This window comes from Phyllobates terribilis, unplaced genomic scaffold, assembly GCF_046119375.1.
Source record: "Phyllobates terribilis strain yellow unplaced genomic scaffold, ASM4611937v1 Scaffold_3__8_contigs__length_932513732, whole genome shotgun sequence".
Lineage (NCBI taxonomy): Eukaryota > Metazoa > Chordata > Amphibia > Anura > Dendrobatidae > Phyllobates > Phyllobates terribilis.
Genome location: NW_027362763.1, coordinates 547,909,915 through 547,926,878, shown reverse-complemented (window position 1 = coordinate 547,926,878; position 16,964 = coordinate 547,909,915). Strand labels below are relative to the sequence as shown.

General features: G+C 43.9%; 1 protein-coding gene and 1 pseudogene across 5 annotated transcripts in view; both read right to left on the bottom strand.

Annotated features, from left to right (window-relative positions):
* Nucleotides 1–16,964, bottom strand: part of SYTL3 (synaptotagmin like 3) — a 250,595-nt gene that overhangs the window by 27,675 nt on the left and 205,956 nt on the right. For all 5 annotated transcript variants that reach the window (XM_073671356.1, XM_073671357.1, XM_073671358.1 and 2 more), the window contains one exon: nt 13,802–13,972. In XM_073671356.1, coding sequence (XP_073527457.1) covers nt 13,802–13,972 — 171 coding nt within the window. The remainder of the gene's footprint in view (nt 1–13,801; nt 13,973–16,964) is intronic.
* On the bottom strand, nt 2,946–13,053 carry LOC141257849 (large ribosomal subunit protein eL31-like; annotated as a pseudogene).

The window sequence follows — 16,964 nt, the reverse complement described above, 5'->3', positions numbered from 1 at the left end:
CTAACAATGATAGACTGGTACAGAGGGAAGAGGACCCTGCCCTTGCAGGCTTACATTCTGCAGGAACGGGGAAGGAGACAGTAGGTTGGCGGGGTTGCAGTAGCTCCGGTGTTGTTGAGGTGGCAGCAAGCAAGGTCATGGCAGGCTGTAAGCTTGTTTGAAGAGATGGGTTTTCAGGTTTCATCTGAAGGATCCAAATGTGGAGGCTAATCGAACGTGTTGAGGCACAGCATTCCATAGGATGGGGGATATTCGGGAGAAATCTTGGAGGCAATTGGGTGAGGAACGAATAAGTGTGGAGGAGAGAAGGAGGTCTTGGGAGGACCGGAGATTATGTAAGGGACTATATCGGGAGATTAGTTCAGAGATGTACGGAGGAGAAAGGTTAAGGATGGCTTTTTAGGTCAGTGTTAGTAGTTTGAACTGGATATGCTGAGCAATTAGGAGCCAGTAAAGGGATATGTAAAGGGGAGAAGCAGAGGAGTAGCGAGGCGAGAGATGAACTAGTCACGCAGCAGAGCTGAGGACGGACTGGAGGGGTGCGAGAGTGTTAGCAGGTAGGCCACAGAGGAGGATGTTCAGTAGTCGAGGCGGGAGATGATGAGGGCATGCACAAGCAGTTTAGTAGATTGAGGGTTGCGGAAAGGACGGATTCTGGAAATATTTTTGAGCTGGAGGCGACAGGAGGTGGCGAGAGCTTGGAAGTGGGGTTTGAAAGACAGGGCAGAGTCAAGGGTTACTCCGAGGCAGCGGATTGCCGATACAGGAGAAAGTGTGATGTCATTTATTGTGATAGAAAGATCAGGTGGGGAAGATATACGAGATGGGGGAAAGATGATGAGTTCAGTTTTGTCCACATTGAGCTTGAGGAAGCGAGAGGAGAAAGAGGAGGATATGGCTGATAGACACGCTGGTATTCTGGACAGCAGGGAGATGACTTCTGGGCCAGAGACATAGATCTGGGTGTCATCAGCGTACAGATGGTACTAGAAGCCATGGGATTTTATGAGCTGTCCCAGGCCAAGGGTATAGATTGAAAAGAGTTGGGGTCCTAGGACAGAGCCCTGAGGGACTCCAACAAAGAGGGGACGGGATGAGGAAGTATTGTGGGAGTGGGAGATGCTGTGTGGTTAGAAAGGTATGAGGAGATCCAAGATAGGGCCGGGTCTCTGACGCCAAAGGAAGAGAGGATCTGTAGTAGGAGGCAGTGGTCAACTGTGTCGAAGGCAGAGGACAGGTCAATAAGAAGGAGTACAGAGAATTGTCTGTTAGCTTTGGCTGTAAGTAAGTCATTAGTAATTTTGGTAAGGGCAGTTTCGGTGGAATGGTAGGGGCAAAGCCAGATTGTCAGTTATTTGAAGAGAGAGTCAGATGAGAAGTGAGAGGAAAGTTCAGCGTGAACGTGTTGCTCAAGGAATTTGGAGGCAAATGGGAGCAGCAATATGGGGTGGTAGCAGGACAAGGCGGTTGGCTCAAGTGATGGCTTTTTGAGGATGGCGTGATTGTGGCATGTTTGAAGGCATCAGGGAAGGTACCAGAAGTTAGTGATAGGTTGAAGAGATGGGTTAGGGATGGGAGGAGTGTGGGGGTGAGGTTGGGGAGGAGGTGGGATGGGATGGGATGGGGTCTAGTGCACAAGTGGTCAGGTGTGATTTGGAGAGGAGACAAGTGAGGTCTCCTTCCGTGATGTTGGAAAAGGAGGTTATGGTATCCATGGCCCCCTCATCCCAATCATGGTATGCATGGCACCCCTCATCACAAATCCTGGTATGCATGGCACCCCCTCATCCCCAATCCTGGTATGCATGGCACCCTTCATTGCAGTCCTGGTATGCGTGGCACCCCTCATCCCAATCCTGGTATGCGTGGCACAGCTCATCCCCAATCCTGGTATGCATGGCACCCCTCATCTCCAATCCTGGTATGCATGGCACCCCTTATCCCCAATCCTGGTATGCATGGCCCCCCATCACTGCACACATGAAAAAAAAAACAATCCTACTCACCTTCCTCCCCTCTGCTCCAGCGCTGCATCCTGTTCTGCCAGCATCTCACCTCAGCATCTGGGCAGCGCATGACATCACTGCCATGCGCCCTCAGACGTCGAGGTGAGCCCATGGGCATGGAGAAGAGTGAATATTCATACTCTCTAATAGCGGGCACAGAGGATCGCAGCAGGAAATGGCGTCTGTGACTCACACTGCACTATTAAAGAAAATGAATATTCACCCTTCTCCACTTCCATGGGTGTGGAAAGGAGTGAATATTCATTTCCTTTAGCAGCGGGCACACGTGGTAGCTGCAGCAGCGGCTACTGCCTATGCCCGCTACTCCACTGCCGCAACCCCCACCCCACTGGTATATACTGTATATATAAGTATATACCCGAGTATACACATAAAAAATGTGCTGAAAAAGTTGGCTTATACTCGAGTATATACGATATGTAAACTTCTGGTTTCAACTGTATGTCCATAGGTTAAACGGGTTGTCTGGCCTTAGGTCACAAGTCTGCAGTCATGCTATGTGGCTACAGACTTGTGAATCTTCACATTGCGAGCACTGCGTGCTGTGAGGATTCCAGTGCTGGGAACAGGGGGGTGGGGGGTGTGACTGCAAGTATGCAATTTGCATACATGTGGTCACGTGCCAACTAGACGTGTGCGGAATTGCTAAATGCAAGTGTATTGAGTGAGGTTGGACATGTCTAGTTGGAATGTGACTGGAAGTAGGCAAATCACTTACTTGCGGTCACATGATCACCCGCTGCCGACACTAGAGAATCGTAAGGCCACATTCACATGTTCAGTATTTGGTCAGTATTTTACATCAGTGTTTGTAAGCCAAAATCAGGAGTGGAACAGTCAGAAGAAAAGTATAGAAACAGGTGTACCACTTCTGCATTTTTTTGTTTTAGTTTTTTTTATTTCAACTATGATGACAAATTAGTTTTTATCCACATTAACTGTCTGAAGACCTTTGTAACTGGCACAAATGTGACCAATATGTATAGCTTGCTGGGAGAATCTTCCTCCTCACTGCGCTTCCTGGATAAACATACACATACAGTATACGGTAAGGTACATTCCTAATGCCTTTGGCCAACACAGCTTTGTTCAGTCTTGTGTCGATACGTATGTCTGGAGTACATATCTCTCATTGCAAATTTACAGATTTCTTTGAGAGCCCGGGGAGCACACTTTTTGAAGCCAATACCATGTATCCGCTTGTGAATGGTCTATTCCCTAGTGACCACCTCATTGATGGTGGAGCACCCCTTCTTCTCGTATCCTTTCTTTGCAGGAGCAATCTTCGTCTAGGGACAATGTTGGAAAGCCACTTCTGCATTTTTCACCCACTCCTGGTTTTGGTTTACAAATACTGATGTAAAATACTGAACAAATACTGAACATGTGAACATGGCCTTACAGCAAGCAATGAGCACACTGTGAGGATTCACAAGTCTGCAGTCACATAGAATGACTGCAGACTTCTACCCCAAGGCAGGCAACCCATTTAACCTGGGCTAAAGTGCTACAGTGTCCGCTGTGGGATATGCAACTCTCAAACTGGCAGAATGAACAGAGGAAAGATGATTATCAAGTGTTGATTACATAATAAAAAAACATTTATTTGTAATTCTTCATAAAAACTGACAAGCTGGCGGACCACCGAATACCCAAGGAACAAACCGATGCATTTCAACTAAGAAGTCTTATTAATGGTCTTTTGTTGGGGGTTTCTAGCGATACTTTTATATAATTCGTCTCCCAGGCACCTGTGTGCACGTTAATTAATTGGTGCTGGTCTGTGGATTTAACCCCATATTGTCTGGAGGAGAAAATACAACTAAAAAATACACCAAACAATACATAATAAAATCACCTGGAAACATAAATGAATTTTGTTAGTTATATTGCAGTATTAAATCTTGTCTTAAATTCATACCTTGTGGTGTTCTTGTTTGTAGTTACAAAATTTAAAAAAAAAAAAGCAAAAAAATCTACAGAGTTTGGAGGACACCATTTCAGATACTAAAAAAAATGAAATTTGAAAGAGACATTAAAGACTATGAGTCCAATCAAGTATACACATGGAAACAAAATAAACCGAGTTACAATTTTGAAAAACGGAACCTATAATAAATTTCAAGGAAATAGAGGAGGACAGTTTCACAAATCTCAACATGTCCATGGGTTCCTCTAATTACAATTCATCTGGGGACCTATCAGATATATTGGTGGGCTCCACTAAAGATAGATTCAATAAAGCAAAAACTTCTAATACGTATTATAATCAGACAGAAAACGAAGCAGACGGGCGGGCAGAAAACATAAGGGGACGAACCTGCGGAACAGTTTTTATGAAGAATTACAAATAAATGTGAAATTTTATGATATAATTAGTGATGAGCGAGTATGTTTTGTTAACCCTTTCGCCGAGTATACTCGGCCGAGCACCGAGTATTTATAGCGTGCTCGGGCTTTAAGTTTTCGTCGCTCCGTGAACATGATTTGCAACTGTTTGACAGATTTCATACATGTGAGGAATGCCTGTTTTTCCAGCATGGTTTAGTTAGTGATAGATAGGAATATTAGGGCAGATAGGCAGTGGTGGGCCTATTAATTTATACGACATAAAGCATCGCATAGGACTTAGGAATTAAGTTAAAAAGGGGGAAGATTTAGTTGGGGGCACCTTAGATATAGAAGGTTTAGTGACTACAGTAGGGTAGTAATGAAGAAGAGTTGGTGATTGGTCCACTCAAAAGAGGGAGGAGTTTGGGCCTGACAAGAGCAACAGTTTTTCTTTTTCCAGTCAGTCAGAGATGTAGTTGTTGGTTGTGATGTTAAAGTATGCGCAGGAGGGATAACTGAGAGGAGTGGAGAAGTTCTTGTCCAGTGGGCTGAAGGTCGACAATGATATAGCAAGAGGCAGAAAAAGAAAGAAGCAGCACTATAGAAAAAGAAGCAGTAAACTGCAAGGAAACTTCCCTAAACGTCCAGAGCCTACAGCCCGGAGAAAGTGTGGAGGCTTTACTCACTTCCCAGGAAGGGCAAACGGATAGGGATGTCCCTATAGGAAGCAGAACCAGGTTCTGGAAAGCTGTGGTACCAGGTGGATCATACCTAGGGAACATAGAGTTAGAAATGAAAGGAGTATTAAAGAAGGCTGAAACTGTGTCTGTGGAACCCCAATGTGCTGTGGAACCCCAATGGTTTAAGTAAAGTTGAACTGTTAAATAAGGAACAAGAGACTGTGTTTGATTATTTACCTGCAGATGAGGTCAGAGTCCCGGAGCAGATCAGACCCTCAAGGAAAATTGTGAGTGTTATCGAATACACACAAACTACACGAAGAATAGGACTTTATCTTTTACAGTATATGTGGGGTGCCAGGGTGTGGGAGGAGAACAGAAGCCCCTCACCACGACTACCACCCTGTGCCCCTCAGTGCAGCCAGGTTTGCTTTTCTGTGAAAAGCACTGGTGTTTCAGAGAAAAACATAGCTTCAAGCTCCGAGAGAGACTAAATAAGTCTGAATTGGCTTCTCCCTGCCCTGCTCCAGGTGATTGATAAATCACTCTTGATGTAAACACACAGAAGAGATCTTTAAACTGCAGCGGTATGTAAAAGTTTGGGCACCCCAGGTCAAAATTTCTATTTTTGTGAACGGATAAGCAAGTTGAAGATGAAATGATCTCTAGAAGGCCTAAAGATGAAGATGACACATTTCCTTTGCATTTTAGGCAAAAAAATATGTATGTTCATTTCTTATATTTTAAAATTTAGAAAAAGGAAAATGGGCACCCTGCATGATTAGTACCTAGTAGCACCCCCTTTTGAAAGTATCACAGCTTGTAAATGCTTTTTGTAGCTAGCCAAGAGTCTTTCAATTCTTGTTTGAGGGATCATTCATTCTTCCATGGAAAATTCTTTCAGTTCTGTGAGATTCCTGGGTCGTCTTGCATGCACTGCTATTTTGAGGTCTAGCCACAGATTTTCAATCATGTTCAGATCAGGGGACTGTGATGGCCATTGTAAAACCTTAAGCTTGCACGTTTTGAGTCTATTGTGGATTTTGAAGTGTGTTTAAGATCATTATTAGTGATGAGCGAGCATGCATCTCAGTGCTCAAAATGCTCGGCGCTCGCTGAGTATTTCCGGGGTTGCTCGGCAGGATCTTGGGTCCTCTCCCTGCTCTTTAGAGCACCAATGAAAATGCAGGGATTGTCTGCCACACACTGTAATGTCGCATCCATGTTGGTTCTGGCATTACAGTGATTGGCTGGCCGCAAAGCGTCATCAGGTCTATATCAGATCTGGCGCCGCCATGCTCATCACAGTCTACTCCGGAATCAGGCAGTGTAGGGAGAGGTGCTGCTGAACTAGGGAGAGATTTGCTTGTTTCTTAGTTAGTGTAGGTATACCACCATATATTATTCACATATCCATCTCAACTAACAGTCCTTCTGAGGAGTAATTCAGCTGCATAGATATCAGTGCTAGGCATGCAGGAAGTGTATGTGGCAGACTGCAGTGCATATAACAAGAGGGTCCATTCCAGTTCTGTCTGCTGCTGGTGCTTTTACAGATATTTCTAGAAATAGCCCCAGGTATCAGGGGCCAGGAATAATTTTTTTGGGGATCTTAATCCTGATTATTTGCTGAAAAATCAATCCAGAGAACACCGTTTTTCTGCTCCATTTGCTTGTTGGCACTGCAGAATACAGCCAGATCCTTTCCATATTACAGCACTAAAAATACATCTATTTAAAACTGTGGTTTGTCTGTCACACGGATCACATATAAGTGCGCTGAAAATTCTGCCATTTCTGGCCTCCATTGAAATTTTGTTGCAGTGTGTCAGCGAAGTTATTTACACCAGTTCGCTGTTAAAAATAGTTACCTACAGGCCATCTATTTAAAACTGTGGTTTGTCCGTCACACGGTGCATGCAAAGATGCCTCCTGCCCTGCACCTGTCGTTGCACACTCTCAACTAGCACCAACAGCAAGCATGTCCACGTCCTTGTCCCAGCGCAGCGTTCATTTGTCCCTACCCCAGTCCTTGGAACGCAATCGCAAATACGCAGCCAGAACTACTAAATTCACACATTTTGCGACGGCTTTCACTACAAATGTTGCCTTTTAGGCTAGTGAAGATGGAAGCTTTCCGCAACCTGATGGCGGTGGCTGTCCCTCGATACTCGGTGCCCAGCCGCCACTATTTCTCCTGGTGTGCCGTCTCCGCATTACACGAGCATGTGTCCCACAACATTAGCCGTGCCCTCAACAATGCAGTTACTGGGAAAGTCCACCTAACCACGGACATGTGGACAAGTGCTGGTGGGCAGGGACGGTACATCTCGCTGACTGCACACTGGGTTAACAAAGTGGAAGCCGGGACCCAGTCGGACCTTCGGACGGAATATGTCCTCCCGACGCTGAGGATTGCGGGCACTGGGTCAATCAGGGTTGCCCCCACATTCTACAGCTCCTGCACCTCCTCCTCCTCTTCAGCATCCATCTCTGAAATTACCACATCAGTCGCAAGCTGGAAGCACTGCAGCACTGTCTTGGTCAAGCGGCAACAGGCTGGGCTGAAGCTAATATGCTTAGGTGACAAACCACACAATGCTGAAGAGTTGTGGACAGCTCTGAAAGAGCAGGCAGATCTGTGGCTGACACCGCTGAACCTACAGCCAGGCATGGTCGTGTGTAACATTTTAGAAAATCACCTACAGCTTCCGCCGCCCTTGCCATGTTTTAGAAGCAGCGTTTGCAGCTTCTGGCTTACCGACTGGTGTGTGATGTCCCCACGCATTGGAACTCTACATTGCAGATGTTGGGAAGGATTTGTGAGCAGAAGAGGGCAGTTGTTGACTACCAGCATCAACAAGGCCGTCGGTATTCAGTTCAGATGCCACACATAACACCTCAGGAGTGGACAAAGATGTCAGACATATGTACCATCCTCCATAACTTTGAGGACTCCACCAAGATGGTGAGCGGCGATGATGCCATAATTAGCGTCACCATCCCGCTTCTCTGTCTTCTGAAATGCTCTCTGCTCACAATCAAAGAGGATCCATTGCAGGCGGAGCACGATGAGATGGAGCAAGGAACCATACAGGGTGATTACACACAGCCTAGCCTCATCCCAATGTGGATTGGGTGACAATGAGAAAGAGGAGGAGGAGGAGCTAGTTTCATGCGCTATAGACGGTACTACCTGCACAACTGTCATGCTGTCTGTTCAGCATGTATGGCCTGAGGACAGGGAGGAAGAGGAGAGCATGGTCAGTCATCCTCTTGGTGAGGACACGGAAGTCTTGCCTGTTAGCAGTCTGGCACACACAGCTGAGTTTATGTTACGCTGTCTTTCCCGTGACCCTCGCGTTCTCCAAATTTTGGGTGACAGTCATTACTGGTTGGTGGCACTTCTAGACCCACGCTACAAGGAGAACTTTCTATCTCTTATTCCCGAGGTGGACAGGTCTACTAAAATGGGGAAGTACCAGAAGGCCCTTGTTGCGGAATTATTAAAAAAATTCCCATCTGAAAACGCTGGCGGCAGAGGTCACAGTTCGTTGGACAACCAAGGAGAACAGGCAAGAGAGAAACAACTCCAATCCAGAAGAGGCAGGGGAACACTGTCAAAGTTCTGGGACAGTTTTCTCAGACCCTCCCATCGTACAGGCCCAGAGGCGCGGGGTACTCTCACAAGGAGTGCAAAGTTTGGGAAGTTGGTGAAGGATTACCTTGCTGACTGTATCAATGTCCTCCGTGATTCCTCTGTGCCTTATAAATATTGGGTATCCAAGCTGGACACGTGGAATGAACTGGCTCTCTATGCCTTGAAGGTCCTGGCCTGCCCTGCCATTAGCGTTTTGTCAGAGCAGGTTTTTAGTGCCGCTTGTGGAATTATAACTGACAGGCGCATCCGCCTGTCAACTGAAAATGCTGACAGGCTGACTCTTATAAAAAATAAACAAGGGCTGGATTGGGCCAGACTTCTCAACACCACCAAATGATAGCAGGGTAACATAAACTCAAATCCAGTGTCTTTTTTTGGGAGGTCTATTCCCATGCACCTCTTCACACCTACACATGGGTATATGCTTCCTGATTTTGTCTATTTGCTTTTGTCCTCCTCCTTCTCCTCATCCTCCATCACCATATCATTCACCACCATATCACCTCCTCTACGTGTCTTGCAAGGGGCATTGGAGTTCCTCCAAATTTTTTGCAGCTTTTGCATTCACTGCATAGGCAAACACTATGGGAGACCCACTTCCTAATAATGGGAGCATTGTTTTTAGGAGGCTCTCCGAACTCTACGTCTCTTGCAAGGGGCATTTAAGTTCCTCCAAATTATTGGCAGCCGTTGCTTCACTGCATAGAAAAACACTATGGGAGACCCACTTCCTAATAATCGGAAAATTGTTTTTAGGAGATTCTCTGACCTCTACGTCTCTTGCAAGGGGCATTGGAGTGCCTCCAAATATTTGGCAGTCGTTGCTTCACTGCATACGCAATAACAGTATAGGAGACCCACTCGTTAATAATGGGAACAACAAAGCATAGCCGGCTGATGGCTCTCTAACAATAGCGAGGGCCAACTCCTGGCCCTTTAAGAATAGTAAGGGCCGCCTGATGGCCCTATAAAAATAGGCTTTGTGACTTTCAGAGTCCCTCCATCATAAATGAAACAGGATGTGTCTGATGATATGTCACACACCACATGGACAGATAAGGTTGTAAAATGTTAAAATGACATTTCCCAGTGAATGCATTTGTCTTGGTTGAAAGCAATGCAAAAGTGCAAAAACGCATCAAAAACACTACGTGTGAACATAGCCCAAGGTGTGGAGGAGCATTTTTGTTTTTGTATATTTATTTTGCCTTATATACAAGTCATTACCCTGGAAAGGATGTTCCTTAACATATTTCCCAACGTTTTTGACAGCAGTGGCCTGGGAGTCAGAAATGGTTTTAGTGGTCTTCCCCATGCTGTTCCCATGTAATTTGAGCATTGTTCCATCGATTTGGGCAATTTCTAGGCCCTCTGCAGACCGCCGGGGGGGGGGGGGGGGAGCAGCCTGAAAAATGCTTACCACAGTTTACCATAGTTGCTCGGGTCGAGCACCCGAGTATTACAATTTGCTCGTCCCGAGCATCGAGCACCCGAGCATTTTAGTGCTCGCCCATCACTAATCATTATCCATTTGTAGAAGCCATCCTCTTTTCAACTTCAGCTTTTTTACAGATGGTATTATATTTTGCATCAAGAATTTGTTGAAATTTCATTGAATCCATTTTTCTCTCTACCCATAAAATGTTCCTTGTGCCATTGGCTGCAACAAAACCCCAAAGCATGATTGATCCACCATGCTTAATGGTTGGTGATATGCTCTTTTCCTGAAATTCTGTGCCCTTTTTTCTCCACACACACCTTTGATCATTGTGGCCAAAGAGTTCTATTTTAACCTCATAGATCTACAGAACTTGTTTCCAAAATGCATCAGACTTGTTTAGATGTTCTTTTGCATACTTCTAATGCAGAATTTTATGGTGAGGATGCAGGAGAGGTTTTCTTCTGATGACTCTTCCATGATGGCCATATTTGTGCATGTGTCTCTGAACAGTAGGACAATGTACCACTACTCCAGAGTCTGCTAGATCTTTCTGAAGGTCTTTTGACGTCAAGCGGGGGTTCTGATTTGCCTCTCTAGCAATCCTATGAGCAGCTCTCACTGAAATTTTGCTTGGTCTTCCAGACCTTATCTTGACCTCCACTGTTCCTGTTAACTGCCATTTATTAATTACATTATGAACTGAGAAAGGGCAACTTGAAAAAGCTTTGATATCTTCATATAGCCTTCTCCTGCTTTGTGGACCTCCACCATTTTAATTTTCAGAGTGCTATGCAGCTGCTTAGAAGAACCCATGGCTGCTGTTTTATGGCACAAAGTTGGAGAAGACTGGGTTTTTATAAAGCTGTGCATCACCTGGCCTTTCCGAACGATGATAGTGAACATGTAGTAACCCTAACAGGCTAATTAAGGTCTGAAACCTTGGTCAAAATTATCTAAGCACACAAATCTCCAAAGGTGCCCAAACTTTTGCATTTGAAAAGAAAAGAAAGGGCGCATGTGTAGACTCACAGGGCTATTTAATTAATTTAAAAAGTGCCAGTACACTCACCTGTGATGGTTGTGTACGTCTACACAACCAAGATTAAGCGTGTGATTAATGAGGCTCGGGTCGCCTCTATTTGTAGTACCGTCCTGTCGGTGTTTGCCTCGCAACTCCGTGCTCCTCAAGTGGTCACACGATCCTGCTGGACCAGATACTACGTCACCGCAGGTCCTCAGTAGTTTAACCCGGTGGCTGGATAACCGCAGGTCCTCAAACATCCAAATAGACCAGGCTGCTCCTGCCGCTTTGGCTCCGTATGGAGATATTTCACAAGTAAACAATGGTGCAGTGGTCTCAGGGAGCGCCAAAGGAATACTGGACAATTTAATAGATGTCAACCGACTTTTATTCTTCCTCCAATACCACTGCCACCCTTTTCAAACTTTTGCATTGGCCCATTTTCCTTTTTGCAATTTTTAAAAAATAAAAGATTAAAAAAATATATATCTCTTCATCTTCAACTTGCTTAACTGTTGAAAATAACAGTAATTTTGACCAGGGATGCCCAATCTTTTACATGCCACTGTATGTTTTCACTGACATTCAGGCTCTGATCCATGCTGTTTATGGCTTGAGAAGCATGAGTCAAGTGCAGATTTCCTTTAAGGCAAGAGCTGCACAATGAACCTGAATGTACGCTATAAAGATCATATGCCCTAATTCATTAAGACTGGTATTTCATATGCCAATTATAATGAGGGGAGGGCAGGAATAAAATGTGCAGAATTCATTAAGAGGTGCACGCCACTTATGAATTTGTCACACATCACTAGTGCACCTCGCCAGAATTGTTACTCCAGTCGGGGACTAAAGTAACATTTTTGGAGTAAAAAATGCTGCTGCTTTTCATAAATTTGATGGGTGGGCATAGTCAGTCCCCATCCTAGGTCCGCCCCAGCTCAAAACTGGCATGAAAAGTAAATTTTTTTTATTGTGCATACATTTTGTTACTTTTCAAAGTTATTTACATCACTTTTCTGAAACACTTTGATGAATTAGGGCCATAGTGTTGCCCAAAAAAACTACCATGAAACGACCATCACAAAAAAATCTAAAACCAATGGATTTTTGTGCCACAAATAAATTGTGACTTGGACCTCGAGTCTTAAACTTTAGGGCAAACTGCACGCATCTTGCAACTGGCATAAGCCCTGTCTGATTTGGTTGTTTTTACGCAGTTGTAAAATTGTTGCACACCAGAAAGTCATAGACAGGTCTCATAAGTGTTTTTGGTCATGTGACTTATCTGAGACTTGCTCTTATATAACAAATGTTACTGCACAGCCCTAGCCTGTTAGGAAATGCATCCAAAGAAGTTCTACCAGTAAGGGCTTAGGTACTTCTGCCAGTAAATTCTACAGATAGCCACCAGTATATAGCACTTCAATGTGAGGAATGAGGCAAGTATGTAGTTTAATTTTTGATGCTCAACTTGATAGAAGAGTAGTCTAGTAGGTCAACATCTGCCTGCTAGAGCCTTTTCTTAGTGTGCTCATCATATACAGTACAGACCAAAAGTTTGGACACACCTTCTCATTTAAAGATTTTTCTGTATTTTCATGACTTTGAAAATTGTACATTCACACTGAAGGCATCAAAACTATGAATTAACACATGTGGAATTATATACTTAACAAAAAAGTGTGAAACAACTGAAAATATGTCTTATATTCTAGGTTCTTCAAAGTAGCCACCTTTTGCTTTGATGACTGCTTTGCACACTCTTGGCATTCTCTTGATGAGCTTCAAGAAGTAGTCACCGGAAATGGTTTTCCAACAATCTTGAAGGAGTTCCCTGAAATGCTTAGCACGTTTGCCTTCACTCTGCGGTCCAGCTCACCCCGAACCATCTCGGATAGCTGGTAACTATGATAATTCAAGAACCTGTAATGGCCCTAGGGTCTGCCAGATATAGTGGCCTGCTCAGATGTGGTAAAAATAACATTTTTCATTCTTATCATTCCACTTTGCGTTAATTGCTGAAAAGCAACACATGGGTTAATAAAGTATTTGACAACAGTTTTGAATACGTTGAGGGGTGGCGTTTTTTAAAATGGTATCACTTTTAGGGGTTTTCCAATATATGGGTCCCCCAAAGTAATTTCCAAACGGAATAGATCCCTAAAAAAGTATTGTAAATTTCCTTGAAAACATAAAAAATTGCTGCTAATTTTTTAAACCTGCTAACATCTAACAAAGTAAAAGGACATTTTACAAATGGTGCTGATGTAAGTCAGAAATAAGATAAATGTTATCTAATAACTTTTTTTCAGTGGTATGACTACATGGATTAAAGGTATAAACATTCAAAGTCTGAAATTTGCTAATTTTTTTTTTTTTTTTTTTAATTATTTCTAAAAATAAAAGCTAAATATAGCAACCTAAATTTACCACCAAGAAAAAGCACAAGGTGTCATGAAAAAGCACTCTCAAAATCACTGGGATATGTTGAAACACTCCAGAGTTATTGCCACATAAAGTGACATGTCAGATTTAAAAAATCTGGCTTGGTCACTAAGGGGTTAAAGCTAAATGTTCATTGTCTTCAGCAGAGAATACAAGTTTTCATATGCAAGCAGTTAATGAACTGTACTGTACCTTTGCTTTCAGTTGGTACCAAGTAAATGATTTAGTTGAGTTATCCTCAAAGTCCCAAAATTCCAGTGGAATGAGCACTTCGCCTAGAAAGACCTTTCTCTGCAGCCTACCTGCATGCCACACTGATATCTGAAGGGTCCGTTTCTCCAGTTGGGAGCGTTCAATGATATACTGCAAAGGAAAAGAGTATTTAACGGTAAGTACTCTCAGCTATGATGCTGATGCTGATCATTGCATTATACTGTATGTGCTTCAAAAAGTTTGACTAAAGACACTACCCCACATTTAGGGATTACATATATCTTTTTAGAGCACATAAGATCAATACCGTTTTGTTATTTTGGAATCATTAAAAAATGCCGCTGTCTAAATGTTATCATTGTATACTTCTTGTGACGCATGCTTGTGTTCCCTTCTGAAAACATTCACCTAATGAAGAGGAGAATAGATGTCCAGTAGGTAGCCAAAGATATCAAGTATACAGTATATGAAAATAAGCAACTTTGTAATATATCCTATCAAAGAAATCTGTATCTTTCTCCTCCAGGATTGAGCTTTCTTTTTCAAAATTCTCAATTCCTGGGTAAATCTGTACTCAGTGAAGACAAATTGTTACATTACTGAGATAGGAGATGGCAGTTAGTACTGACAAGATTCTATGTTGACCGGAGGGGGAAGAGCTCTGTCGGTAGCTCTTCCTTCCTGCTCTTCTGTCATCTCCTACCCTTTACATATAATCTTATCAATATAAATGTATGTACAGCCACTTAATAATTCATGGCGCTTTGGAAAATATCTACAATAACCAAAATAAATGGGAAGCAAAGACAGCCAATATACTGTAGAATTCAAAATAGATTTTAGTTTATTTCTTTATTTTACTCACTTATATAGCGCCATTAATTCCACAGCGCTTTACAGACATTATCGGCACTGTACCCATTGAGGCTCACAATCTAAATTCCCTATCAGTATGTGTTTACAGTGTGGAAGGAAATTGGAGTACCCGGCGGAAACCTACGCAAACACGAGGAGAACATAAAAGCTCCTTGCAGATGCTGTCCTTGGTGGGATTTGAGTAGATAAGACCAATAAAATTATAAAGAGAGACTGGTAGGGATGTGTGGATCCGTGGAAGTTCAGGCTCTGGTACCCGACCCGAACTTTATTACAAAGTTCGGTTCGGGTACCAGAACTTTACCCAAACCCGAATCCCATATAAGACAATGATGCTGTAAAATTAACAAATTTAAATAAATTTGAGTGCAAGCAGTCGCGAAATGTGTGAATTTAGTAGTGTTGGCTGCGTATTTGCGCTTGCGTTCCAAGGACTGGGGTAGGGACAACTGAACGCTGCGCTGGGACAAGGACGTGGACGTGCTTGCTGGTGGTGCTAGTTGAGAGTGTGCAACAACAGGTGCAGAGCAGGAGGCATCTTCGCATGCGCCATCGACAGAGGATTAGCTTGCACGCACAACAGTGGAAGAAACAGTGGTGCCACCCGCAGACACTGTTCCTGGACCCTGGGGTTCATCCCACTTAGTTGGGTGCTTTGTTGCCATGTGCCTGATCATGCTGGTGGTGGTCAGGCTGGTAGTTTTGCTACCCCTGCTGATGCTGGCCTGGCAGGTGGTGCGAATGGCCTTTTTGGGGTTATCGGCAGAGTCTTTAAAAAACAACCAGACTCAGGAAGACCTAGCAGTTGTACTGGCAACTTCCTTCGTGTTGATGTTACGGTGAACAGTTGCCCACCTTCTGTCTGCGGTCACCACACTGCTTCTTCCTGCCTCCTGTGGTGCTATGCCTCCCTCCCCTTTTGTGCTGTTGTCCTCGCTCTGTATGCCCCCCTGCCAGGTTGGGTCAGTTACTTTATCATTCACCACCTCGTCTTCCACTTCCACACCCTGGTCCTCCTCCTGACTTTCTGGCAATTGTGTCTCATCATCGTCCACCTCTTGTGACAGTTTTCCACTATCGCCTTCGTGTGACTGTGGCTGCTCAAATATTTGGGTATTGCTACATGCGATCTCCTTTTGCCCCGCTTTAAGTGGACAGGGCAAGAGGCCCGAATCTATAAATGGAAAATTGAACAGCTCTTTGGAGTGCCCAAGTGTGGGATCAGTTGTCTCCGAGCACTCGGCATGGTGGGAGGAAGGAGGATCAGGGCGAGGAATATGCGGTCCAGACTCACGGCTACTGAGACTTGACCGTGTGGAAGACAGGGTGGTGGTGGTGGTGGCTAAGTGACTGGAAGCATTATCTGATATCCAACTAATAACATTTTCACACTGCTCTGTGTTCAATAGTGGTGTTCTGTGGTCCCCTATTAATTGGGACAGGAAGGTCGAGCGAGAATATGTGGGTGTTTGTTGTGGCACAATTTCAGCTAGCCCACGGCCTCGGCCTCGTCCTCTGTATGTACCATCATCGCCATCACGTCCACATCCCCGTCACTTGCCACGCGCCTTGCCCATTTTAAATGGAGGACAATATTTTCCATGTTCACTACAAATGGCTGGATTTGAACCGCAGTGATATGTGATACGTGTGGCGGAAAACCACAGTTTTAAATAGCTGGCCTGTATGTAACTATTTTTAACAGCGAACTGGTGTCAATAACTTCGCTGACACACTGCAACAAAATTTCAATGGAGGCCAGAAATGGCAGAATTTTCAGCGCACTTATATGTGATCCGTGTGACGGACAAACTACAGTATTAAATAGCTGGTCTGTAGGTAACTATTTTTAACAGCGACCTCGTGTCAATAACTTCGCTGACACACTGCAACAAAATTTAAATGGAGGCCAAAAATGGCAGAATTTTCAGAGCACTTATATGTGATCCGTGTGATGGACAAACCACAGTTTTAAATAGCTGGCCTGTAGGTAACTATTTTTAACAGCGACCTCATGTAAATAACTTCACTGACACACTGCAACAAAATTTCAATGGAGGCCAGAAATGGCAGAATTTTCAGCGCAATTATATGTGATCCGTGTGAAGGACAAACCACAGTTTTAAATAGATGGATTTTTAGCGCTGAAATATGGAAAGAATCTGGCTGTATTTTGCAGTGCCAGCAAGCAAATGGAGCAGAAAAAATTGTGTTCTCTGGATTGCATTTTAAGCAAATAATCAGGATTAAGATCCCAAAAAAAATT